At 44.4% G+C, this 26,632-nt stretch overlaps 1 protein-coding gene across 1 annotated transcript in view; it reads right to left on the bottom strand.

The window, feature by feature from the left end:
- Window positions 1–10,706: 10,706 nt before the first annotated feature.
- PELI2 (pellino E3 ubiquitin protein ligase family member 2) overlaps window positions 10,707–26,632 on the bottom strand; it is an 87,767-nt gene continuing 71,841 nt past the window's right edge. The window contains exons 4-6 of the mRNA XM_066629824.1: window positions 21,352–21,549; window positions 14,100–14,288; window positions 10,707–13,016 (exon numbers count right to left, since the gene is read on the bottom strand). Coding sequence (XP_066485921.1) covers window positions 12,450–13,016; window positions 14,100–14,288; window positions 21,352–21,549 — 954 coding nt within the window. The 3' untranslated portion in view covers window positions 10,707–12,449. The remainder of the gene's footprint in view (window positions 13,017–14,099; window positions 14,289–21,351; window positions 21,550–26,632) is intronic.

The raw sequence follows: 26,632 nt of genomic DNA, 5'->3' as shown, positions 1-26,632 counted from the left end.
GAGCAGGTCAAATTGTTTTAATAAAGTTTAATTTATATGTTCCCAGATACAAGTATATTCACACAAGACTATAACCCTCCTCCTTTTTCCTCTAGGTGCTTTCCCAGTTGAAATTTTACACTAGAGGCAACCAGGTCATTAAGCCTGAGGTATTCAATCTGTGCGTCCTGGCTCCCTAGTGAGGTGTGGCTAGCCTCCAGGGGCGTTGCCAGGCAAGGGGGGGGAAGACAGGCTGGGCTGCTCTGCTCTCCTCAGCTGCACCTGCTGCCTGCTGACTTGCTGCTTTTCTGCAGCTGTGAATGAGGTGGGTGAGGCTGGGAGAGCATGTGAAACATGGTGGGGGGAGGTGGGAGAGACAGCTGGCTGGGCAGGCAGAGGTGCCACATCTCAGCATGGAGCTCTCTCCATGTGCAACCTTGCCCCAAGGACTACATTTCCCAGTGTGCCCCTCACCATTCTGGGCTTGGTCAAGGCTGGAGGAGAGGAGAAGAGGCTTCAAACTGGGAGGGTAGAGTTTGTAGCTCAGTGAAGGAGGGAGCCAGCCTGCTCTTAGGGTGGGGAGGGGGTGTCCAAATGCCCCAGCGTGCACCCCTCCGTCTTGCCTGGGGGGAACAGGGGTGGCATCTGCATGCTGGGTGTATGCATGTGAGCAGCCCCGTCTGCTTTGGGGTGAGTTGTAATCTTGCTGTATGTAGCTGCAATCCTTTCCCCACTTTCCTGGGAGTAAGCCTCATTGACTCAAATGGGGCTTACTTCTGAGTAGACCTACATAGGTGTGGGGTCTGTCAGCTTAACCCAGGATCTTCACCTTTCTCTTTTTCCTCCCCTTTAAAAAAAAAAAAAAGCCTCTTGATGGCTTTGTCTCCAAAAATTGATTAAAAATAAAAATCCCCATTTCTTTTCAGCCATCCCTTTTCCTCCTGCCTCCTTATGGGGGGGGGGGGGCTACTCTGTTGGTTGCTATTGTAAGACAAGAGGCACAATCCTAGCTAGGTCTACTCAGAAGTAAGTCCTACTTACTTGAGTCCCTTCGGGGAGAAAGGCAGGGTAAAAATAAAATTATTATTATTATTATTATTATTATTATTATTACTCCCAGGAAAGTGGGGTTAGGATTCCAGCCAAACAGTCTCTAGGTCTCAGTTTGCAATTAGCAGTACACACAAAACAAAGTCTTCCCCTCCCCCAGCAAATTCATCTCTTCTTCCCCCCTCCCTTTCCAAAACCCTTCAGGTGTGCTGCTAACAAACTTAGGGCACAATCATAACCAGGTCTACTCAGAAGTAAGTCCTATTTTTTCAATGGGGCTTACTCTCAGGTAAGTGTGGTTAGGATTGCAGCCTCAGAGTGCTGGCAGTTGTTTGTTTCTAGTGTATAATTGTAACACCTTCATCCCCATTTTGGGGGTAACTGAGGTTAGGTGCTGTAATGGGGAGCTGTGGCCAATGGCTACAAGGATCAGGGGAGGTGCGAGCTGGAAAAGTTTGAGAACCACTGCATTAAGGGATAAAAGCACCTGATGAAGGGAGTTTGGTGGATAGTAGGAGGAGGAAAGAAGGAGACTGAAGGATTAATGGACTGAGGAACTAAGGGCTGATGGACTACTGGATCTGTTGACTGACAAATGGACTAACAGACGAATGGGGATTGCTGGAGACACTGCAGATTGGTGTGTGGCTGCCATGCCCAAGATCTACTGAGGACCAAATTGTTGCTATAATGACTGGAGGGGGGAGGCAGGAGGATCTCTGCAGGTTGAACAGGTGAGCTACCCTGGTGGTGGGGTCCAGCAGTGAAGAACTAGGGTCATTGTTGGGGAACAAAGGGGAGTTAAAGTGGGCATAAGTTCTCCAAGTGAATCTTGGACTGGAAATTTGACAAAACAATCAGTGGAAGATGATTGCAAAGGAGATGTTATGTCCCACCTTCGGAATGCTCTCCCCAAGGAAACTCACCTAGGATCCAGTACTACTCCTCTTTTTTTCTTGGCAGAAAAACACATTTTATTTTTTTAGATTGACTTTTCGTTTTATTCTGCAGCTGTGTTTCTAGGCTTGTCCGTTTTCCAGCTCTGCTGTTTTTATTGATGTATTTTATTTTTCTTAGTCCCACCTGGGACTTGTTCACCTACCTGGGAGTAGCAACCCAACCTACCTGGGTTGGGGCATCAGTTCTCCAGGACAATAAAGTCTGCCCCAGCCCCACAATGTTCACCATGGTCACACCTAGTTCAACTCATTCACTTTCCATGCCCTATGTAAAATGGCAACTCTATCCCAGAACACACTTGCATTTACCTTGCTCTTGCTCCCCTCTTAAACAATCTTTCCCCCAAACCCACATTTTTTCCTTGAAGATTTTGACTCAGCCCCACAATTTCCATTCTCAGCTGGAGCAAAGCCCAAGTATGGATTCCCTTACATCTGTACAGCAGGTGCAGAACTGTATATGCACAAATGCCAGTGAACACAGCACGCCTATGCTTGTACACATGTAGGGATTTTGCAGATATAAGAGGTGGCTGTTTGCATGTTTGCTAGTGGTGTGGTATGAGCCTGGACTTTTGAAAAAGGCTCAACTATCATCCCCCACCCCACCATCACTGTGCTGATTGTAGCAACCCTCCACATATATGCCTGTCCCTTAGTCCTTGTGAACCGAAGGGCACCTCTCCAAGCTGCTGTTTTGTCTGCTTTTCTCACAGGGTCATGGAAATTAAAGCAGTCAAGCATGACCGTATAATAATTTCTCCTCCTGTGTGCCCGTTTGATCTCTTTGGGGTATTATTGAGCATTTTACATAATAATCCTATTAATAGAAGTGATAGGCAGCTTAACACCGTGTGAGGTCACCAGCGCTAGAAGAGCAAGACAGGTATTAGTTAATCACCAGAAGAGAGAAAATGAAGACTTTGATCAAAGGAGGAGATTTACCACATTTTAAAGCTCCTACCTGATCAGGCCAGGAATATTTCATTTGAGGGAAGCCAACAGAAGCCAATTATAATCCATTTAAGAAACTTGAAGTGAGCTGCACTATAATTGATGATAAGACGCTGATTTAGATGGCTTTAAAGTGGGGAAGAAGAGATAATCATGACAGCCATATGGAGCCACCTGGACTAGAGGGAGCATGACACTGAATGCCAGTTGCTGGGAGCAACAAGAGAATTGCTCTGGCCTGCATGCACAGCTGAGGGCTTCCCATATGTGTCTCATTGGCCACTGTGGGAAACAGGATATTCACCTGGACATAGAAACAGATTTGTTCTGATCCAGCAAGGCTAACATTTTTCACACTTCCATATGGAACTTGGTATCATGCAGAACATAGTTTCTTGAGAAGGGGTCCTCAGCCACATGGCATTTAGTCCCAGGGAAGTAGCTGCCATGCGTGAAGGGGCATTCATGATCAACATACACAGAATCTTTAAACCTTTCTGTTCCATGATTTTTGAACATATCCAGTGTTTATCACATTAGAAACAGCTTAGACCGCTAAGGCCCAAATCCTAACCAACTTTCCAACACTGGCATAGTGGTGCCAATGGGGTGTGTGCTGCATCCTGCAGTTGGGTGGCACTCATGGAGGCCTCCTCAAAGTAAGAGAATGTTTTTTCCCTTATCTTGGAGCTGCGTTGCCCTTATGTTGGTGCTGGAAAGTTGGTCAGGATTGCGCCCTAAGTTTATTTCATTTGCTTTGCAACCTTGGAGTTATTTTGGAACTGCGTTGCCCTTATGTCGGTGCTGGAAAGTTGGTTAGGATTGCACCCTAAGTTTATTTCATTTGCTTTGCAACCTTATGCCTAAAGGTAAATTCTGTGCCATTTATATGCCCGCTTGCTTCCAGAATTTTGAACAGTTAGTTCAACAAAGAAAAGTATCATCTCACTTGGTCTCTGGGACTACTAAATGTGGACGAAAGAGGAGGGTGCTTTAACACACAACACAGCACTGTAAGTATTTACTGTACTCAACTCTCAGAAGATGCAGCCAATCTTAAGTGTTATTCAAAAACCATTTGACCAACAGCTTTGAAGGATGAAAAAGAATCAAGGAGGCAAGGGGTAATACTGGAATACCTTTTTAATTTTTTTCTCTCCTGTAAAATGGCTTGTACTTCCAAAACGTACAACAGTTAAATGGTGTTAATATATCCATTCACATTGGTGTATAAAAAGGCCAGCTTCCACAAACATCATTCAGAACATTTAACAGCTGGTAATACTCTGAAGTAAACAATGCCAATTCCCACCCACCCCAGTCCTTCCCCGTGTACTTGATGGAATGAGACACAGTTTTGACATTAAACCCAAATCTTCAAGACCGGTTTTTGATGATGCCTCATATTGTCTGCTCCTTCTAAATTAGTCTTACTAGATAAAAAGATGCCTTATATGCTCAGGTGGATGGAAGAATTCTGAGAACATAGTGGGTTAAAAATATGAATCTTTCTATAGCAAGAGTGTGCCACGGTACATTTATTACCCTGATGCAAACCTCGGAACAGCAAGCTATTCTTATCCCCATATTGCAACTGGGGAGATGCAGCTGAGAGGGAAGGGCTGGACTAGTTAGTAAAGTCAAGACAGAGGCACGATTCAATCTAGAAGTCCTAATTCTCAGCCCTGTCTGTGTTGGAGGTCTTAAACAGAAAATTTTGTCAAGGAAAAAAAATTGTTTTGGGGCCAGAAGTGTGCATATCATCATGTGTGAAAACTGAGCACATCCGATCATGTTCAAAAATGTTAGGAACTCACTGTCAGCTACTGTTTCCCATCAACAAAACAGATTCAAGTGCCACCTTCACATGAAAGTGTATACAGATTTCCTCCCCCTGCAACATTATGGTTGAAGTGGTCCAGAGTTTCCAAACCGTCTTTGGAAATTTTTCCTAGATACATGCCAAGTGTCTGAAGGTGTTTCAGCAGTACCCACATCACAGTGGGAAAGTTACTGGTTTGCAGCTGTATGGTCTCAGATTCAAGTCCTGGCACCTCCATTTGATGAATCTTGGGCCTTGTCAACTAATACAGGCTAAATGAGGGGCTAGAATAGCCTGAAAAATTTATTACCCTGATGCAAACCTTGCAACAGCAAACTATTCTTATCCCCATATTGCAACTGGGGATAACCTGCAGGTAAAGAATTTCAGGATGCAGGTACAGAATAACATATCTGAATGGTTCCCCCCATATGAGCACACTCCTGTAAATAAAGAAATAAGCACACAAGAGGGGTGGGAACTAGCCATATCTCCTCACTGTACTAGTTTTCTGCCTGCATGTAAATTTTGATGGGACCATCAAAAAATGCAGTCCTCCCATCCTCGTTCTATTGCTTGAGATCTTTATCACTTCATCCTGGACCAGATGCTGAATATCAGGGCAAGGAAAGACATCTTGCCTTGAACTCTGAAAAGCCACTGCTGTTTAAGACAGAAAGTATTGAGCAGATACCTGGAAACTTCTGTAAGAAGTCAGTCAACATGAACAGAAGCCTGGAAAAAGTTTGGAACAGTATTAATGTTCATGGAAAGAGGACAAGAGAAAAAAAATCTGCTTTCCTTCTAGAACAAATGTAGGCTGCTCCCTGCCACACTCTGCCTATTGCTCAGGGTGGGTTTCTTGATGATTTTTCATCCTCACACCAACCATGCAAGGTAGGTTTCTTTTTATAGACTGATCTTTCACTATCACACAGATCAAATGTTACACTGCCAAGTTGGGACTTGATCACACACCCTGTCCAATGGTTTCCTTTTTGAAACAGAAAAGGAATATGGATATTCCTGTCAAATGATATTACGTGTACTTTCTGTGCCACTAAGGTAAATCAGTTCTTCAAGAACTAGAACTTGCCCTTTCTCAAATGAGCACTAAAAAATGAGGTTTCAGCGAGGGTAAAAAAACCTTGTTTTTGAATGGAAATCAATTTATTGGTTGTTCAGGAGAAATTACTACCTTAGAGAAGTGTAGAAGAACTACCATTTATTGAGCTAGAATTGTTAAAAGGAACTGTTTGCTTCCCTGCCCAAATTTAGCAGTACTTTGTGTAATGGAAGATGTAAAAATGGGTGTGTTTTAACTATACCAACCTCCAGTTCATTTTGAATGCTTTTGGTAAAGTGCTGGAGCAGAGAGAAAAAGCCAACACAGCATTCTCAACCTAGTGCATCATGTCTGTAAAACCTGGAGGAGGAGATCATCTGCAGTTGAATGAAATAGTCAACATAAACCCCTCTCATGTAGCACAATAGTTAATACACCTTTCCTCCCCCCTCAATATAAATTTCTAGTGTGCTTTTTACCTAAAAAATTGAGAGATTCAAAGAATAAGCAGCAGCAGGACAATAGTTCAGAGCCCAAACACAGGAACTTGTTAACAAAAAATAAATGATGTTGCCTTGCTGGTCTCAGACAATGATGCACACAAAATTGGCACACCAGTACCATTTAATGAGTCAACCAACTTTTGCTGGCAAGACGACTGAAGATTCAAATGCCAGGTCAAAATTCTGACATCTTCCTAAATTAGGCTGCAGATAAGCACTGCCTTGCCAACACTGGGGGTAAACAGACTTTGCGCCCCATATCAATCAATACAATGGAGAACAAACCTCATTTCTGGAAAAAGCACAATTTTTGCAGGATTCCAGGTGGAGGCACAAATCACTCCAACACAAAACATTCTGAAGAACACCAGCAAATTAAATTTGCATTTTGAGCCACCTCTGGATCAGGTGAGATGGGAAAGGCCCAATGAATGGGAGCCAAAGGAGCAGTTGGGACAACTTCCCAGCCTTTCTCCTCCCAAATACTACAATAAGGGAGGGAAGACAGTAGAGTATCCTTTCTTCACCACACAGCTTGGCTGGTTGGGGCTCTAGGCCTAAATACATAAACTAGAGCTCATATTAACTGTTCCTCTATGAGAAAGCAGAGCCAATAAATGGAAGAGATATGTCTCCGATAAGGCAGTGGAGTGAGTCTTGCTCTGTCTCCAGAGCCTACTTGCTCTCCTGCCATTAGCAGAAGGTTGCTCTGTGGTGGCCAATGCAGAGATCCAATAATTTCAGCAGAGGAGGCTGAATGGAAGGAGGTGTTGTCCACCTTTCGTTATTTAATTCTTGTAGCAAAATACACATTTTCTGAAGTTGGCAGTGTGCCTCTGTAGAGTTTGGAAATGGCATTTTGGTGCAATACCACATTATCAGCAGAAACAGGGGAGGGGATTCAATGTGCCCCTCAAAGAAAGCCAACACTTTGGGAGGGCAAAAAGATTCCATTACCTGTCAAATATAGTGGCAGTAAACATGGGTAAAATTGCTGGAGACAGGTTCAACTATAAGATTTTTTGAAGTACTGGCCAGCTATGGTTAGTTCCATCTCTGTGCATTCTTATGTATGCACTTGTACACACAGACTCTGTGAAAGCTCTGAAAATAAGAAAAATATAATGGATTCGGAAGCTTCCTTCGCAAAAGAAATTCAGGAACAAAACAAATCCCTGTGTAAGTTAAGTGCCTTTTCCTCAAAAAGAAATACAACCAGAAAGAAAAAAAAAAGCCAAGACAGATAACGTTAGGAAGCCACAGAAAAGAGTGATGGCACTCAAATGCCTCAGACTAAAAATGACAATATGATTCAAAGCGGATGGCTCTTTTGGCAGCTTGGGGGAAGTTTCCAAAACGTAGTGAGACATATGTTGGAAACAAAATCAAATTTTAAGAAGATACAGAATGTTTTTGCATTATAATGGGCCTGCTACTACAAAACAAGATGGCTTTTTGCCAGTGCCTTACTCCTTTTCTCCAACCAAACCCTCAAAGTTGATTCCTTCAAGCCATTTAGAACAGGCTGTCCTGAGGAGCAGAGGTACATAATTTTATGATCAGTGATGGGGAGAATTAATATACATTAACAAGTTTAGATTTTTTGCTAACTACAGGGTGGCCACAAAGTCCCTGTGCAGGCTTAAATGGCTTCAATCCCAAATCCAGACCATCTTCTGCAGAGGGACTGTGTAGCCACCCTGTATAGCTCAAGGGCAGAACATGGACAGCTAATGAAAACTGTAGTCTTCTTTCTACAAGAAAAATCAAACACAATTTGCTTGGCATGAGGAATATTAAGAGCTGCATAGTACATGAGCCAACAAGCAGAGTTTTAAAAGAGGAGAGAAAACACACACACACACACACACACACACACACACACACACACACACACACACACACACACAGACAGAATTAGAATTTGTACTTCAGTAACCCAGAATTCTGTTTCAATGAAACCAACTCAGTGGCTGCTACTGGAGTTGTTCTTATAGAATACAATTATTGCTGACTGGTTTAGGAGGACAATATTAAAAGAACAAAAGACGATAACACAGATGACCAATTCTAGACCATTTGAAGAAGACACTGTCTCAAAATGTTCTTCCAACACGCAATTATGTCAGAAAGGGTTAAGGATAGATAACTTACACCCTCTGTGGCAGAAGAAGAAATATAGACACAATTCAGTAAATTAAAAACAAAACAAAAAACTATCTTCAGGTTGTTCCAAAATAAGCAAGTCAGGAGATAGCGGGACTTCCCCCAAGCAAGGAGACCCTTGCTACCTGCAGTATTTCTTTTGCTAATCCCTATCTGAAGCCTTGGTGACTCAGCCCAGAGTAACTGACGGAACCTTGCATTTCACGTCATGGGAGAAGAACAAAGTTACTAAACACTATTCAACTATTCAAGGTGAAGACAGGGAAGATCTAGGCTTGACCAGGAAATGCAGAGGACCAAAAAGTGACAACTAGTTCAACTTGAAAAACTCTTGGATACTTAGCTTGGATATAAAAACTCTTGGAAAGGCTTAGATCAGCCTGCCATAGAGGTTACCATTCCCCAGATGCACAGCATCATCTCCAGTGCCACTGAAGGTAGAAAATCCTTCAAATGCTACAGCCTGTTCAGACAAACTACAGTGAGAATACAACATAACCACTTCTGATGTGGGTTAAGTAAGACACTCATGAGACCTTAGTTGGCTTGCATCTTCAAGGAGTCCAACAGCAATATTTGAATTCCCCCGAAACATCCATTGCCCTGAAAGATTTGATCACAAGAAAGCATTCAGAATTGACTTTGGCTGAATCCTTCCCTCAAACACGTTAATCAACACTTCAGAAAAAGAAAGCTCCTGTGTATAGATTCACACAGAGAAGACTACCTCAGTTGTGAGAATATGTTACACCTGAGCAGGACCTGAGTTATCACTACCATGTTTTTTTTCCCCCCTTGGGGTTGACAAGGAAAGCAGTTTCAAAGCCTGCAATTTCACGGCATTTAGCTAGTCAATAGCAGACCTCTTGATAACAGAGTCTGACAAAACAGATGAGATACTGATCAAAGAATGCAGACAAAATCCTGAGGCATCTAAAGTAAGAATGATGGGGATGAGGCCAATAACAAAATAAGGGCTACTGGAACTTGAGCTACACATTGGCTTGTGGCTTTCAGGGCTAGGAGCAATCTCACTGACAAAGGCACAAGGAAGAAGTGTTGCAGAAACTAATAGCCCCACTTCCCAGCCTCCTGAGTGAGGCAGGCAAGCTACACTGCTTAGATTTGTACATGACATTGCAGAACAAGTGAACCTTTTCCAAACAAAAGAAATGGGAGTAAAGGTATTTCAACTTAAAATGCTGAACTTCTCTTTTATACAGCAAAATTGTATTAAACAGCAGCAGATAACAATATGCCCCTTAGCCCAATGGGCAGTGAACATTTTAAAAGGTTTAAAAGATCAACTATAAAACAATATTACATCCAAAATATGAACAAGCCAATTCAGTTATATACACAATATATTAAAATCATATAAATTATATATTTTATACAAAGGGCACAAATATAGCAGGGACTGTGGTGCATTTAACAGAAAGGAGATCTGAACTGCCAGGTTTCCTTCGAGATGTGTGACTATTTCTCCCCAAGAGGACTTTTTTGTTTTAACATGGAAAAACAAATACTTCCTATACCACAAGTAGTGAAAAAGTTTCAAAATGATCCTAACACAATTGAAAATGCTAAAGGTTAGTACAGTACACATGAAATTCCAATCAATACATTTTCAGAGTGAGCAGTAATTTGGCTCCTTCTCTTGCTCCAAGGAGGAGCCTCAAGTCATGTAGGGCCTACAATACTCTTGTGTATTTAACAATGACATTTGGTGTTTCTTTGAAAAGCAAAATTAAAAGCAAAAACACAGGACACTACTCAGATTTCAGAGAAAAAAAAAAGACAGATGGCAAAATCAGAAGTTAACAAACCAGCAGTGTTAAACATATAGAGCAGAGGTTCTCAAACTTGAGGGAGCTTTACTCCCTCAGTAAGTTCTTGTGGGGGAGGGGCGAGGGGGGCGCTTTGCACTCACATTATGTGGGCAGGGCTGCAGCAGGCTGCAGGAGGTGCAAGGAGCCCTGCGCAGCACTCCGCGAGGCTTGGAACATTCGCTAAAAGCAGGCGCAAAGCACCTCCTGCAAAACGGAAGTGCTTTCGACCCGCTTTCAGCGAACGTTCCAAGCCTTGGGGAGCACTGTGCAGGGCTCCCTGCATTCCTGCAGCCTTGCCTTCTTGAAGTAAGTGCAAAACACCCCCCTTCGCCCCCCTTAATGACGCGATCCTGGGGATCGCATCGCTGCCTCCCTCCCCTTCCCCTGCCCTTTAAAATGGACGGGGGAAGCATTAAACGAACTGGTGGGTCACAACCCACCAGTTTGAAAACCACTGATATAGAGGAATGTTTGCACATTAAGGGTAGTGTTGCAGAAGGAAGTTTAACAAAATAGCTTATTTTTTAATTACTGATTTCAAAACAAGTAGAAAGTACTTAAAACATGTGAGTCACTAGGAATCCTTCTGATGCTTGAGAGACAGTCTGGGACACTTGTGAGAATCATATAAAGGCCAGCATAAATTGGTTCTGCAGAAAGGACACCAAAATCGCCATTTGTGGCAGCACAGCCATTTAAACAGCAGGTGTCATAAGGAGTTGCCACAGTTCAGTTTGCCCACTGACTGGAGGCATGCAAGAACAAACTCTACCTAGTGAAAGGCATACCTAGATCGAAAACTATTAAAATGGTATAACTGGATATGTATTTTTAAAAATCAAAATGACACCAGATGCAGATTGCAAAAGGTTGATCTGATACCATGCCTTAACACTGCTGGATTTCTATTAAAGGTACTGTCACACAAAATGCTTGTTCTTATGCTACCACTTTGGCAAAGAAGTCCCTTTTCTGTGACTTCATCCTGTGATTTTTCAGCAACACCTGAAAGGATGGAAGCAGGGCCAGTAGAGTGGAAAGGACCTACACAACTGGCTTTTCCATGTGGCTCTGCAATTCTGATACACCACAATACTGGATGAAACTACAGAAGAAGAGACTCCTTCAACATAGGAAGGGGTTCAAATTAGTGATGAGTTGGCCCAAAGCTGGGCATTACAGGACGATTCAGTGAGGTGTGATGTTATTACACACAGAGCAGAATGGTAGTACAACAGCTGGCAGACAGTTGAGCTATCTTTCAGAAGAGTAAGAAGCTAACTGTCATTTTTGCACAGCAACAGACATGTTCTACACATCTGCTGGACCAAACAACATGTAGCCTCACCTTTCCTGTATTATGCTTCACAAGCATTTTTAAACACAGGAGCAATAAAAACGGGTAACTTCTGTGTCAAAATGACATCAACGGGTAAGTGGCCCTCAGATACGACAATTATCCCCAAATTTCAAGTAATTGTGTCATTTTTGGACAGCTGCATTACACCACACTGCAGAATACCATAATGTTTTTGTGCTATTGTTCATGAAGCCGGCCCTTTGTGTTTGCAGCTTCTTTAACATGCTTCGTATGAACATTCGCCCAGGTTTACCCACACATTCGAAACATCCTCCATGAGAACAAACTATTCAAGTTATTTATATTGCAAATTAAAAAGACAAATTACATTCTGTATGCTCCTTTTAGGTTTGAAAAAATATGTGTCTTAAAGGCTTGTCAAAGTTTAGAAGAAAAACATTTCTGTTAAAAAATTTAAGATTAAAAAATCATTAAGACATTGGTATTTTTTCCTTCAGATCAAGCGTGCTAAGAAAAAAATATTACAAATATACTACAACTCGACCAAGAAGATGTCACCATGAACATGGTGCTGTTGAGCATGCAATGTCACTGATATCTGTGTGGTTTCAGGTATCAGTGTACTTCCACAACTCAAGTACTCCCAGTCGCTACCCTTTCATTCCCCCACCCCCAGAAAGTCCTCATTAACAATCCTATAAAAAAGGTAAAATCTAAAGTTAGTGGCAAATTTTTAATCTTCACAGTAAATTGTTAACAAAGTGAGTTTTATTGTGGTCTTCTGTAAAATGGCATCATCAGTCAATTGGACCCTGAAAAATAAGTTTGATGCAGTTCTGATCTCCAGACAGCTGGATAGCACAGAAAGGACAAGCTGCATGAAAGGCGTGAGTACCATGCGGCAGTGGGATTTGGGACCAGTATTTGGCAGACTTCTCTGAGCACACGTGACCACAAGGAGTAAAAGCGTAAGTTGGAGGGCCAGCGTCAACATAAAAGCCTGCCTCACAACCAAGCCAGAGAGGCACATAGGGACCAACGGTTCTGCACATGGGACACTCACGCTCGTTGGCTTCTGTGTCACTGCGATGCCCCCAGTTGTGATAGCCATGGACATGGCCACAGGTGAGGTAAGCCCATGGCTGTTTCTCTTCTACCACCTCCTTGCGGTTGATGCTGGGAAACGCCAGTGTGTTTAGCCCCACAGGACACTGGGGCCTTGCAGCATTGATCTCTTGCCGTAGAGCCTCAATGTGTTTCTGAGTTGGGGTGTGAAACAAGCCATCTGCTGTTCTCCACAGGAGTGTGGCTCCACACAAATCAATTAGAGAACCATCCTGGAGGACGTTGGTTTCATTTTCTACCTAAAAGGCAAGTAGAGGAATAGGAAGTAATTCATCTTGAAGTGACCCACAAGAAGGTGACTGCAGTGGTGCTTACTGCCAAGAGAGAAGTAAACTGCTTCCCCTTCACTAACTTTTCTCCCTCTGCACCCAGAGCTTCCTGTAATGGTTGCAGAGGCACCCCCTTCACTGGGCATTGGAGGAAGAAGAGGCGGCATTGAAATTAACACCTGACCTCTGCTGCAGCATTCAGTGCCACCGCTGCTGCTTCCTATAATGGTGACAGACAGAATGCTGGGCTCTCTGCATTCCCTCCACTAGCCATCAGAGGAAGAGTGATAGTTAGAGGAAGAGGGCTAGTTCTGGCAGCAGCACTGGACACCAAAGGTTCCTCCTTAGCCTCCTCTCAAATGAATCTTAGATAATTCTATACAAACTAATTCTGAACAGCTACGTATGGCTTGTATACATGATTTTGATCCAATGAAACCAGTCAAGACTTCAGTTTTTAGTCTTATAGTTCCATTTGAAAATCTGCTCATTCATTTCATTTTCTTTGGCAAATTTTAAAAATAGTTACAACCTCAGTTTTCTGCCCTCATAGACACTCGGGAGTTTATGTATCAGAAACACACAATAAAAACCACAATAAACCTAAAAAACCAAGATGTAGAAATGAATTTAAGGGGCTAAGAGTGGCATTTCTTTAAGAAGCATCATGTGCCACTTTCAAGTTCAAACAAAGCTTTTTTTGAAACTTCAGACTCTGTGGCACAAAATTCCTCAGCAACAAATTAGGATTTAAATGAAGCAGAAAGGTCATGCTGTAGACACCATTAGTACCATCAATCGCAGAAGCCAAAGGCTGGAAAGAATGCAAAACAGCATTTTCCTGCCTAGAGTACAGGAAGGACATTCAACTCTTTGGTTGGTGCAAGATGGATTTTCCTCCCATTTTAAGCAGGCATGAAGGGGTGGGTTATCCAGGTACCATCCAGCTAGCCTGTCACATATAGCAAAGAGAAGCCATAAGCCTCAAGCACTACTACAGCACTTCCCATTAGTATAAAAGGACGGCTAATTACCATGAATTTCCCAACTTACTAGCTTGCCTCTTTGCTGAGCAGATCTTGTTTCACGCAGCGTATACACATCACCACAGACTGAAATTTCACGCCAGATGCCAGGTTTAGATTCTTCAGTGAACCCGCCTTTGGGATGCATGACTAGAACGCCATTGGTTGTTAATCCATCCATATGTCCATCGGGATTCTTCCACTTTGCTGCTTTTTCCTAGATGTGAGAGCACAGCAAGAAACATGAACAAAACACACTTAGTAATGTCATTCAAAATTTCAGTGTCACCAGTGAGCTTTCCAAAGACAAGGGGATATAGCTAAAACTAAAAAGATTTAAACATAGCATATCAGATGAAAAGATATGTATATAACTACTTCTGCTAGCTAGCCTGTCTCCCTATCAGATAGGAAGTAGAAGATGTTCTAGCAAGCTCAGACCACAACAGTTGATATGTAATATTCACAGTCACACAGATGCATGCATTTTATGTTAATTGTTTTTTTCTCTCTATGACCAATTGTGGGAAAGCAAAAGCCTTCTAAACACTCCAGTAAAGTCAAAGTGAGAAAGTCAGAAATCATTCAAAAGGTTAGTTCTAATGTTCTATTTTAGATGCACCAAATAATGCTGTGGCACACCTGCAAATCAGTGCAGACAACTTGTCTGGATGGTTACCACACCAGTCCCTCAAAAACTTCTGAACTAAAGAGCTGCTTGTGGAGTGTTGCTATTCTTGGGTCTGTCAGGAAATCTTATGTTCTTAAGGGTGCAATCCTAACCCCTTATGTCAGTGCTTTCCAGCACTGGTAAGGAAAGAAACATTCCCTTACTTTGAGGAGGCCTATGTGAGTGACACCCAACTGCAGGATTGGTACCGCTATGCCAGTGCTGGAAAGCACTGACATAAGGGGTTAGGATTGCGCCCAAAGTCTGCTATAAGTAGAACATCCTGACTCCTTTTTGAAAGAGGAACACACTGCCGCCTTATGCTGCTGGCAGCTTTAAAAAAAAAAAAGACGTGTTACACCTGTGACAGCGCATATTAAAGGTTTACCTTGCTAACTGGCAGAAATATAATCACCAGTTTATTTGTGAACCCTTGGAGCTGATGAACCCCTGAAAATTCACTTAAACAGAAACATGGATTTCTCTTAGGTATATTAAAATACCAGTGATTTAGACAGTGATTTAGCAGACTGCCTGGCAGACCCAAGAATTTGTATCAAATTATGGAATTAGAAAACATGCTGGTATCAGTTATTCATTTAGAAATTTATACCGTGCTTTATCTTCCCAAAGGATATGCAAAGCAGCTTACAAACATAAAATCACATTAAAAACAATATAAATATTAAAATCTCCTAAATAGTAGAACAACTGTAAAAATCCAATTAAAAGCCAGATAACAAGGAAAAAACAGAAAGCCAGCAGCAATCAACAAAAAGGGCAAGCTCAGAGATCTAATCAGCATAAAACCAGTGGCGTAGCTAAGGGGGTAGTAGTTGCACTGGGCATCAAGCTTTAGGGGGGCAACAAGCTGAACTTGACACTAGTGACCAAAATTGTGAAAATCTTGGTATGTAAGAATAATACCATCATGTTATATATCATTGGAAAGGTAATTTAATGCTGAATGCAATGAAGTAAACTGCACTGGAATATCTGCATTCTATCAAAGGTTATGGCCATTTAACCAGAGCAATGGCCTCATTGCTCTCTCCCTTCAGGTGAGCCTACAAAGGGCCTCTAAGACCCAGCTGACTCAGTTTTGCTGAGTCAGCTGCCAGCTGAGGGGTGTGGGGGTGGGGCCGGCACCTTGAAAACACCTGTGCTGGAAAGCAGCAGCAGCTCTGAAGGCCTCACTGCTCTCTCTCTTCAGGTGAGCCTACAAAGGGCCTCTGGCTTGTCAGAGGCGCGAGCCAAAGGGCTCTTTGCCTAGTGGATCGAGACCAAGCAACCGGATTGAAGAACCACGGTGGGCGCAGCTGGCAGTCCATTACCTGTGTCCAAATTTGCCCTGTTCTTGGCCTGGTCCGCACCCTTCGGGAGATGTTATGGGTTGGTGCCCCCTCCTCCCTTGTCTTATATTCAAGTCCTGATGCAGGAGTAAGAGAGGAGTAAGGCTGCCCCTGTGAGAGAGGGGAGCTGGAGGGTGGGTGAGTTTGCACCTCTGAGAGAGGGGTGGGGAATGATTTGGAGTACTGCTATCGGGACTGGATTGGACAAGGGAGGCGGTTTTGGGTTGGGGAGTGGGTTTTGGACCTTGCAGACTAGGGCCTTTCCTCACTCCCCCCTCCAAATCCCTGGCTTTTAACTGTGGGTGTGGACTTTTTTAGTAGCAAATTTTTAATCTGAACAGGTGCATGGTTATAGTGGCTTTTAGGGCGGGCCTCACCGGTAAGTTATGTGCTTATCTTTTGAGGGGAGCTATGGGGAGGGGAATAGTGCCACCATCAACAGAGTGACGGGCCATGGAAGATATGGTCGTGGGGCGAGGGCTTGGCCGTTCCAGGGTAAGGAGGGTCCATCGTAGACAGATCGTCCCTCTTTCCAAACTTCCCTCCAGCTCTCTGACGACTGGGGGCCTTGGCAGTAGTGCCCTGGGTCTGAAACTGCTGCTCTTAAATGCCAGATCAGTCTACAATAAGACCTGTCTCATCCAGGATTTAATCCTGGGTGAGGGTGCTGAACTGGCTTGTATTACGGAGACCTGGTTGGATGAAGCGGGAGGAGTGAACCTTTCCCAGCTTTGTCCTCCAGGTTTCCGGGTAGTGCAGCAGCCACAACTGCAGGGACAGGAGGGGGGGGGTCACGATAGTCTATCGGGAGTCCATCTTCCTTGCCAAGAGCCCTGTCCAGCAATTCACTGGGTTTGAGTGTCTATGTGTCTCGTTGGAAGGGCAGATTGGGTCTATATGTCTATATGTCTCATTGGAAGGACAGGATTGGGATTCTGTTGGTGTACCGTCCGCCTTGCTGCCCAACAGTCTCCCTGCCTGAGCTGACTGGGCTGATCTCGGACGTTGCATTGGAGGCCCCCCACCTATTGGTGTTGGGGGACTTCAATGTGCAAGCCGAGGCCCCAGAGGTAGGTGCAGCTCAGGATTTCATGGCCACCATGAGCCTGTCACAAAAGATCTCTACCCCAACCCATGAGGCTGGACACATGCTAGACCTGGTGTTTTTGTCTGGGCAAAGGGATGGTGATTTGGATGTGGAGATCAACATCACTCCGTTGTCATGGACAGATCACTTCCTGGTAAGGTTTAGACTTGTTGCGGCCTCCTGTCTCCGCAGAGGCGGAGGACCTTATTGTTTGGTTCGCCCCTGCAGACTGATGGATCTGAATGGTTTCCTGAGGGTTCTGGGGGATTTTCCTGCTGCTAAGGCCAGTGACTCATCTGAGGCTCTGGTTGATCTCTGGAACACAGAGATGGCCAGGGCTCTGGATGAGATGGCGCCTCCCAGACAGCAGAGTCAAAGTGGCTCCTTGGTTTACCGAGGAGCTTCGAATGATGAAGCGGCAGGGTAGGTGTCTTAAGCAACGGTGGAGGAAGACTCGTGACAGATCCGACTGGACACAGGCTAAGGCCCACTACAGAGCCTACTCTGTGGCGATAGTGGCAGCGAAGCGCTCCTTCTTCTCTGCCACTATCATGTCCGCACATAGCCGGCCAGCGGAATTGTTCCGTGTGATGCGGGGTCTCCTCCATCAGACCCCATCAGTGGATCAGGAGGACCACATGGAGGTCCGCTGTAACACCTTTGCCAGGCACTTTGTAGATAAAATCGCTTGGATTCGCCACGCCTTGGACTCCATGTTAACAATGTCTAGTGATGTCCCCGTGGCATCTGTCAATCCTAATTTTGTGGGATTCTTTTCAGCTTGTAGAACCTGAGGATGTGGACAGGATCCTTTGGAGTGTGAGGCCATCTGCCTGCCTGCTGGATCCGTGCCCAGCATGGCTGGTTAGATCTGCCCGGGAGGGACTGGTCGAGTGGACAGGGAGGGTAGCAAACTCATCTTTGAAGGATGGGGTGGTGCCTCTGGCATTAAAGCAAGCAGTGGTTTGCCCCCTCCTGAAAAAGCCCTCTCTGGACCCCTCTATATTGGATAATTTTTTTTTTTCACATTTTTATACTGCCCTTCCTCCAAAGAGCTCAGGGCGGTTTACACAGCTGCTCCTCCCCTCTTTCTTGTCCTCACAACAACCCTGTGAGGTAGGTGAGGCTGAGAGAAAGTGACTGGCCCAAGGTCACCCAGGAAGCTTTGTGGCTGAGGGAGGATTTCAACCTGGATCATCCAGGTCTAAGTCCACCTCCCAAACCACTACACCACCCGGCCAGTCTCGAACCTCCCGTTTCTGGGCAAAGTGATCGAGTGGGTGGTGGTGTCTCAGCTCCAGAGGATCCTGGATGAAGCGGATTATCTGGATCCCTTTCAATCTGGCTTCAGGCCTGGCTTCGGGATGGAGACGGCCTTGGTCGCCTTGGTGGATGACCTACGCTGAGGGCTGGACGGAGGGAGTGCATCCTTGCTAGTCCTTTTGGACCTCTCAGTGGCTTTCGACACCATTGACCATGGTGTCCTTCTGGGACGGTTGGCCGAGGTGGGGATCGGGGGCACTGTTTTGCAGTGGTTCCGGTCCTTCTTGGTCAACAGGTCCCAGATGGTATTATTGGGGGACTCCTGTTTGGCACCCTGGCCCTTGAGGTGTGGGGTGCCACAGGGTTCTATATTGTCCCCCATGTTGTTTAACATCTACATGAAACCGCTGGGAGAGGTCATCTGGGGATTTGGAGTTGGGTGCCATCAGTATGCTGATGACACTCAGCTCTATCTCTCCTTTCCACCTGACTCCAGGGTGGCTGTCTCTGTCCTGGAGCGTTGCCTGGAGGCAGTTGGGATCTGGATGAGGGCGAACAAACTGAGATTAAATCCGGACAAGACAGAGGTCCTCCTGGTGCAGAAATCCACGATGCCGGTGCTGGACTATCGCCCTGCTCTGAATGGGGTTGCACTCCCCCTGAAAGAGCAGGTTCACAGCTTGGGGGTTCTCCTGGACTCGCAGCTCCTCCTGGATGTCCAGGTGTCAGCTGTGGCCAGGGGTGCCTTTGCCCAGCTTCGGCTGGTGCGCCAGCTGCGGCCGTACCTGTCTCGGGCGGATCTGGCCACGGTGGTCCATGCCATAGTGACATCAAGATTAGATTATTGTAACACACTCTACGTGGAGCTGCCCCTGAAGACGGTCCGGAAGCTACAACTAGTGCAGAATGCGGTGGTTCGGGTAGTTGCTGGGGGTCGGCGGTTTGACTCTGTCACGCCGCTACTCTGGCGGCTGCACTAGCTGCCCATTCGTTTCCGGGCTGAATTCAAGGTGCTGGTTATGACCTTTAAAGCCCTAAAAGGCTTAGGACCAGCGTATTTGAGAGACCGCCTTCTTCCGTATAATCCGGTCCATTCTCTAAGGTCATCAGAAGGGGCCCTGTTGGTTGTGCCGTCATTGAGAGTGGTGAAGGGAATGGCGGCCAGAAACAGGGCCTTTTCGGTGGTGGCACCTACACTATGGAATTCCCTCCCCTTTGAATTGAGAGCAGCTTCCTCATTATTAACGTTCCAGCGGGGCCTGAAGACTTTTTTATTCAGGAAAGCCTTCGAGGCACCGTAAGGCTGTTTTTATACATTTATAACTTATGTCTTTTACTGCATGCTTTCAGTCTGCTGCTATGTATCTTATCTTTTTTAAATTGTTTTTAAGAGTTTTGTATTTTAATGTTTATCTGTATTTTTTAACTTGATTGTTAGCAGCCTTGGGTGCCCTTCGGGGAGAAAGGCAGAATACAAAGCCAATAAATAAATAAATAAATAAATAAATAAAATGAAAACACAACAAAAAGTGGATTTTCTTAACTCAAAACAGACCTATGAGACTGATTATTCTGAGATCCAATGACATTGTGTTATTGACATGTTATCATGATACAGCATAAAACCAATAAGGAGTGAATATGAGTCAGCTCTCATTTCCATGTATCATAAGACAGTTATCCCTGCTAACTAGGTAAAAAGGTACTTTTTCAAGTGGTGCCCCTCTTATATTTAGCAGAGGAAGAATAACCATCCATCTTCACTGAGGGGCACACTTTTTATTTATTTCATTTATTAAATTTCATTTAGTTGGGGGGGGCTACAAATGTTCTTTGACCCCAGGTAGCAGATAGTTAGCCTTAGCTATGCCACTGACTGGGGGGAGGCAGCAGAGCAAGTGGGTGGTGAGCTGCTGGGGGGAGGAGGTGGGTTCCTCCCAATTTTCACTTTTTAAAAAGCCCAGTTGTGACATCACTTCCGGGGCAACATTTTGACCTTGGCACCAGGCTACACAATAATTAGCTTCGCTACTGCAGCAAACCCCAAATATCCAAAATTAAAAGCCCAGGACTCAGAAGGCTAATCTAGACAAAAATTATTAGGACTGGTTTACTCGATTGACAAAAAAAACACATGATGATCAGATGCACCAAAGTTAACATATTCTGATAAAGAACCAGAGGCAAATACGAGTATTCAAACAAGTTCACTCTTAAGCATGTAGAAGGAGCATTTTGTGATTTCAACCAACAGAGAGTTAATATAGTCCCACTTCTCCTACCCAAGAGGGCACCCTGGTTAGGGTAACCAGAGGTCATAATGGCAAAAGAGGACAAGACACTCCAAAATGTAGGACGTAACAAAATAAAAGCTAAAACACTCGTATACTGATTTCATGTGGTTAAACACTACATTATTACTTATTAAATTTAAAACTACATAAAATTATTACATACAATTTATTAATTACAAGAAGGCTATGTGCTGCATGCAGGGGCCCACACGCAGTGAACAGGAGGACATTTTAGTTCTTTTCCAGGATATCAGGCTAAAAAAAGAGGACATGTTCTGGAAAAAGAGGGCATCTGGTCACCCTGATCCTTGTGCATTGTAGAAGGAAAAGACAAGAGTACTTAATGGCATTCCTCAGAGGAATCAAGCAGTCCTTGGACACCAACCATATTAATCTGAACAAGAGTCTCTAATGAAGCAAGGAGTACGGAACACTTCATCTACCTCTTATTTCTACCTCAGATTTACTTCTGGCTCACATAAAAAAAAATAAGGATGAAAATAAGCAGCCTTCCTCTTAGGATAAGTCATTCCATACTTATGTAATGATAGAGCAAGACCTCTATCATATACTGAGAGTGTTTCCTAGCTTGCATGGAAACTATGTGTACTTACCCCAAGAAAGATATTTTTTGAAGAGTCAAATCCTGCTGCAAAGATTCTGGCCGTATATGGTGTGTTCCTATCACAGACAATGCGGCATGCAAACCTGGAGATAGTGCTTTGGGTGATCTGAGTTTCATCGCTGTTCTGGCTGCCAGAAATGGTATCTGTTACGACAAAATCTATGGGGCTCTCAGTTGACCTGCCAACCTAAAAATATGGAACTATGCATTAGAGAAATCCCTTGTGAAGCCTTTTCAAGAAAGCATTAACCATTAAAAAGCATTAAGTAAATATACAATATGTAGTAAACTTGCATAGCTAGGTTCATGCAACCATAAGTCAAGTTTACAAAGTACCTAACCTTCACAAACGGTGAGATTATCTATCTATATGGCCCAGTTCAATGCCTGGAAGGTTAATAAAAATAAAAATCACCAATTGTCAAGAGAAGCACCATTTAACAACATTCACTAACATTTCTCTGATTTTGTCTAATTTAACTCTTAGCCCCAGACCTGTCTAATGAAGTGCTTCCAGAAAAGGTGTGGAGGCTTGAATGTTAGGAAGTCTACAGTGACAAACAATATTAATGCATCAAGCTAACAGAGGCAAGGAGAGGACCAAGTTTCATTATCTTGAAACCCCAGTTCTCAAAAAATGTGCTCCACCTGTTGCGTGCCCTAGTCCTTCCTCATTAAATCCCAGCAGGTCTTTCCAAATTATGCAGACTCGCCCATTTGCCACACAGTGTGCAAGGGACATATACTAAGCCCACGGATGCAAGTTCTGTAACCTGTACCGTTTATTTAAGTTTAGGGCCGCACATCCTACTACAAGCACACTTAACTCTACTGAACTCAGTGGCACTTGCTTCTGAGTAAACAAAGAACTGTCCACAAAGGTTCTCTAGCTCATGTTTTTTTTCTTTTACTTGCAACTGCCAGTTTGAAAGCATAAAAGCAACTGAATTTATTCACACATACTACAAAAAACTGCTGCTAGTAATCATCAACTGCCTGACCTGTCCTCCTCCAAGTGCAGACAGCTGATTTGCTACAGGCAGCACAGGGATTCACAGATCACTAAGGAATGTGTTAGGTCCCACTCTTCCCACCCCAGGCTTCTCAAATTCCTCTCCAAACCTGAATTCAACCAACCTGAATACACCATTTCCATTGCAAAAAACAAACAAAAAACAAAACAAAACCAAGGCACAGAGGTTTACAGGAGAGAGACCCTAGCCTTTCAGTACAATACAGAAATACAGTCCAGCATTTCAATACAATATTTCTTCATCTTTAATCATGCTGAGGATAGTGATGGCCCATGAAAGGAGAATTTTAATAAATTTTAAGTGACAAGCTATGGGACAATATGGTGGTGGGGGTCAGACAGGTGATTTCAGAGAAAGGAAGTGCCACCAAATACAAACTGACCCTCTCTCTGATCCTTCCCTCCAACCCTCTGATGACTGGTAGCCTTAGCAGCGACTCCTTGAGTCTGAAGCCGCTGCTCCCAAATGCCAGGTCAGTAAATAATAAAAATCTGCATTATTGGGAATTTAGTCTTACATGAGGGTGCTGACCTGATGAGCATTATAGAAACCTGACTGGATGAGGCCAGAGGAGCAAATCTCTCTCTGCTTTGACAACTAGAATTCCAAGGGCTACAGCAGTCATGATTACAGTGGCAGGAGGGAGAGTTGTGATGGTCTCTTAGAAGTCCATCTCATAAGAACATAAGAACAGCCCCACTGGATCAGGCCATAGGCCCATCTAGTACAGCTTTCTGTATCTCACAGCGGCCCCACCAAATGCCCCAGGGAGCACACCTGACAACAAGAGACCTGCATTCTGGTGCCCTCCCTCGTATCTTAGTCCATTTCTAAGATCAGGAGGTTGCACATACACATCATGGCTTGTAACCCGTAATGGATCTTTCCTACAGAAACTTGTCCAATCCCCTTTTAAAGGCATCCAGGTCAGATGCCATCACCACGTCCTGTGGCAAGGAGTTCCACAGACCAACCACAGGCTGAGTAAAGAAATATTTTCTTTTGTCTGTCCTAACCCTCCCAACACTCAATTTTAGTGGATGTCCCCTGGTTCTGGTGTTATGTGAGAGTGTAAAGAGCATCTCTCTATCCACTTTATCCTTCCCCTGCATAATTTTGTATGTCTCAATCATGTCCCCCCTCAGGCGTCTCTTTTCTAAGCTGAAGAGGCCCAAACGCCGTAGCCTTTCCTCATAAGGAAGGTGCCCCAGTCCAGCAATCATCTTAGTTGCTCTCTTTTGCACCTTCTCCCCTGCCACATACCCTGCTCAGCAGTCCACTAGGTTCAAGTTTTTGCCTATCATGCTGGGGAGGGGGAGAGAGAAAGGACTGGCAATCTGTTGGCATACCATCTGCCTCGCTGCCCAACAGTCTCCCTGCCTGAGTTGACCAAGTTGGTTTCAGGTATGGCACTGGAGTCCCTTGTTCCTTAGTGCTGGAAGACTTTAATATCCATGACTAATGTTCATGCTCAGTATTTCATAGCTGCCATGACAATCATGGACCTGTCCCAGAGGATTTTGGCCTCTACACACAAGGCAGGAAATGTGGGAGACTTGCTCAGTTTGCAAAGCTTGAGGTGCTAAACCTTACTGTGTGATGCTAGAACTTCTGAAATGTTTTCATAATCAACTTTAACACTTTGATGCTTGCTATTCATTAATGTTTAATAATGTTATTTATTATTCCATTTTACTATGTCATGCAACTTTGTATCATGTAAATTTTTCCTTGTGCATTTAGCACGATTTTGGGGTGAACTTGAAATGGCTTTTGGAACAGTTTAGAATTTTTCCAATTAATGTAATAATTGTACTACTACTACTACTACTACTACTACTACTAATAATAATAATCTCAGTATTTATATACTGCCTTTCTGGTCATCGGATTACTCCTCTGACTTTATTCAAGGCGGTTTACATAGGCAGGTATTTCTAACTCCCTCAAGGGGATTTTTACAATCATAGAGGTTCTCTTTTTCAAGAACCAACAACATTTCAGAATGGATCTTCCTGGTTTGGTCTCACTTCTGGCCTCCAGTTCTCCCAGGCAGACTGACAAGCAGCTCCATCTCTCACATGGAGGGCAGCCAAGATGCTTCTTGCTCACACCAAGAGCAGGTGGAATCACTCAGCTCAGCTTGTCAGCTGCTTCAAGATCTCGCCATTCTCAGCCGTTCAGGGAGCTGCCGGTGTCCTCGAACTGGTGACCTTCTGATGTTATCTTCGGGCTAACGGAGGCTCTACCCTCTAGACCAGACCTCCTGCCCAGATTTTCAGTATATGGTGGTTGTTTCCCCCCCCTCCAGGAATGGATTAGATATGTAAGAAGAAGGAAACGTGTATTATAACCTTCCTAGAGAAAAGCAAGACAGTCAACAGGCTTGAGGTTTTAGTTCTCTGCAGGTTTGTATCTATATTGCTAAACAATTTTAGTTTCCAAACTATTCCTATAGGATTTGTGTTCTAATCATTATTTCCAAGCAATGTGCACTACAGAAGACAAACTAAACAGGATAAGCCGTCCTCTCCTGACGTGCTATCTAACTGCATACCTCTACATACATTTGAAAAAGATTAAACATCCATACCTAATGATAAGAAGTCTAAGGCCCCAATCCTATCTCCCACTGACAACGAAAAAGGAGCATGTTGCATCCAAAGGTGGTGGCGGGGGGGGGGGCAACCTGAGTGCAGACTGGAAGCAAGTAAAAATTATTTTACTTACCTCTGGGCAAACCCAGGGCTGCCTGTGGGTCTCCTCAAACATATGCCACCAATTTTGATGGGGTACATGAGAGGAGAGAGGGGGGTTTAAAAACAGAGGGGATAAGATCCGGCATGTGCCATTGCTGCCAGATTCACCCCCTTGCGCCTCCTCCCCACTCCTGCCCTTCCCTCCCCACACAGTCAACTCTCCAGTAATTCCTCTCTCTTCCCCATCCCAGCCCTTCCGCTGACTTACTGGCACCAGGGGCTTCAGGCAGGCTGCCTCACAACTATTTCTAGCAACTATACAGTGTTGCGCAATATATACATCATATTTTGCCATATACTTCCAGCAGTCCTAGATCTGGCAGCACAGCCCGATCACAGGATTGGGCTGTAAGTAACATACAAGACTCGATTATGTCTCTGAACAGGGTGAATACCAGCTCACTGTCTAAACAGATGGTTACACAATCTGACATTGCAGCCTAAGGACTGTCAGCTGCTGTAATGCCAGTGCTCCTCTCCTTCTAAGATTTGCCCCAGGTGATGGTGAAAATCAGTAGACACTGCTGCCATGAAGACAATGTCAAGAGCCAGGTGTTTTGACCTATGTACGTTCCAACTTCCAGACATACCTCCAGAACAGACTAAGTAGGTATCTTGGGGAATTGGTATACTTCTCCTGTGGACTGTGAATAGCTTAGGAGCACCAAACTCTCCAACACTAGTTAAGCAAATGAAGCATGGACCTGGCTAATATCAGAATGAGAGACAACTGGGAGCCCATATAAGCAGTTCTGAGCTTTCAAAAAAACAGAGGAGGGAAAAAATTAGCAGTTGTCTGCAGGCCTCCATAAATGCTTGCCCTCTAGCAAGGATTGGGGACAGTGCTTTGACTGTGCTCTGTGGGGATGCCCCAGATGCCTCCAGTGAGCACTGCCAAAATTCACACTTTCTTCTGCTGCTCCAAGTTGTTGTGGCTGCATTCAGTTGAGGCACCCCTGAATGCTTTGGCCAAGCATGGTGCCCACATTTTCCTCTGCTGTTCCCCCTCCTTTCACTCTCACTTCCTACTCCTATCCTGAACCAAGAGGGGAAAGCACAGGGAGGGACCCTACTACAACGTGACAGCCCAACCCTGCACTGTCCTCTCCTGCTGCAGAGCGTGACAGGAAGGGGAAGTAAAGGGGCTGCCTTGGAGGCTACAATTGTTGGCTGGCTTTGCTCACCAACCCACAATTATGGCCTGCTGGTCACCTGTACCTAAGATGCATGAGAGCACTCATGCCCCTATGAAAGATATGGAAAACATTTACTGCAGTGGTTCTCAAATCTTTTAGCAGCGGGACCCACCTAAAAAAAGTTTCATTTTACCAGCCCTTCAAACCTCTGTGACCATAATGGTGATTGGGCAGCAGTGCTCCCCCCAAGTAGAAGGTTGTTTAACCCTTGATGCACATAGCCTAATCTACCCTGTCATTTTCACAAACTGCCAAAAACTGGGTCATGACCCACTTGTGGG

This window comes from Tiliqua scincoides, chromosome 1 (genome assembly GCF_035046505.1).
Source record: "Tiliqua scincoides isolate rTilSci1 chromosome 1, rTilSci1.hap2, whole genome shotgun sequence".
Lineage (NCBI taxonomy): Eukaryota > Metazoa > Chordata > Lepidosauria > Squamata > Scincidae > Tiliqua > Tiliqua scincoides.
This window is presented reverse-complemented; position numbering and strand designations above follow the sequence as displayed.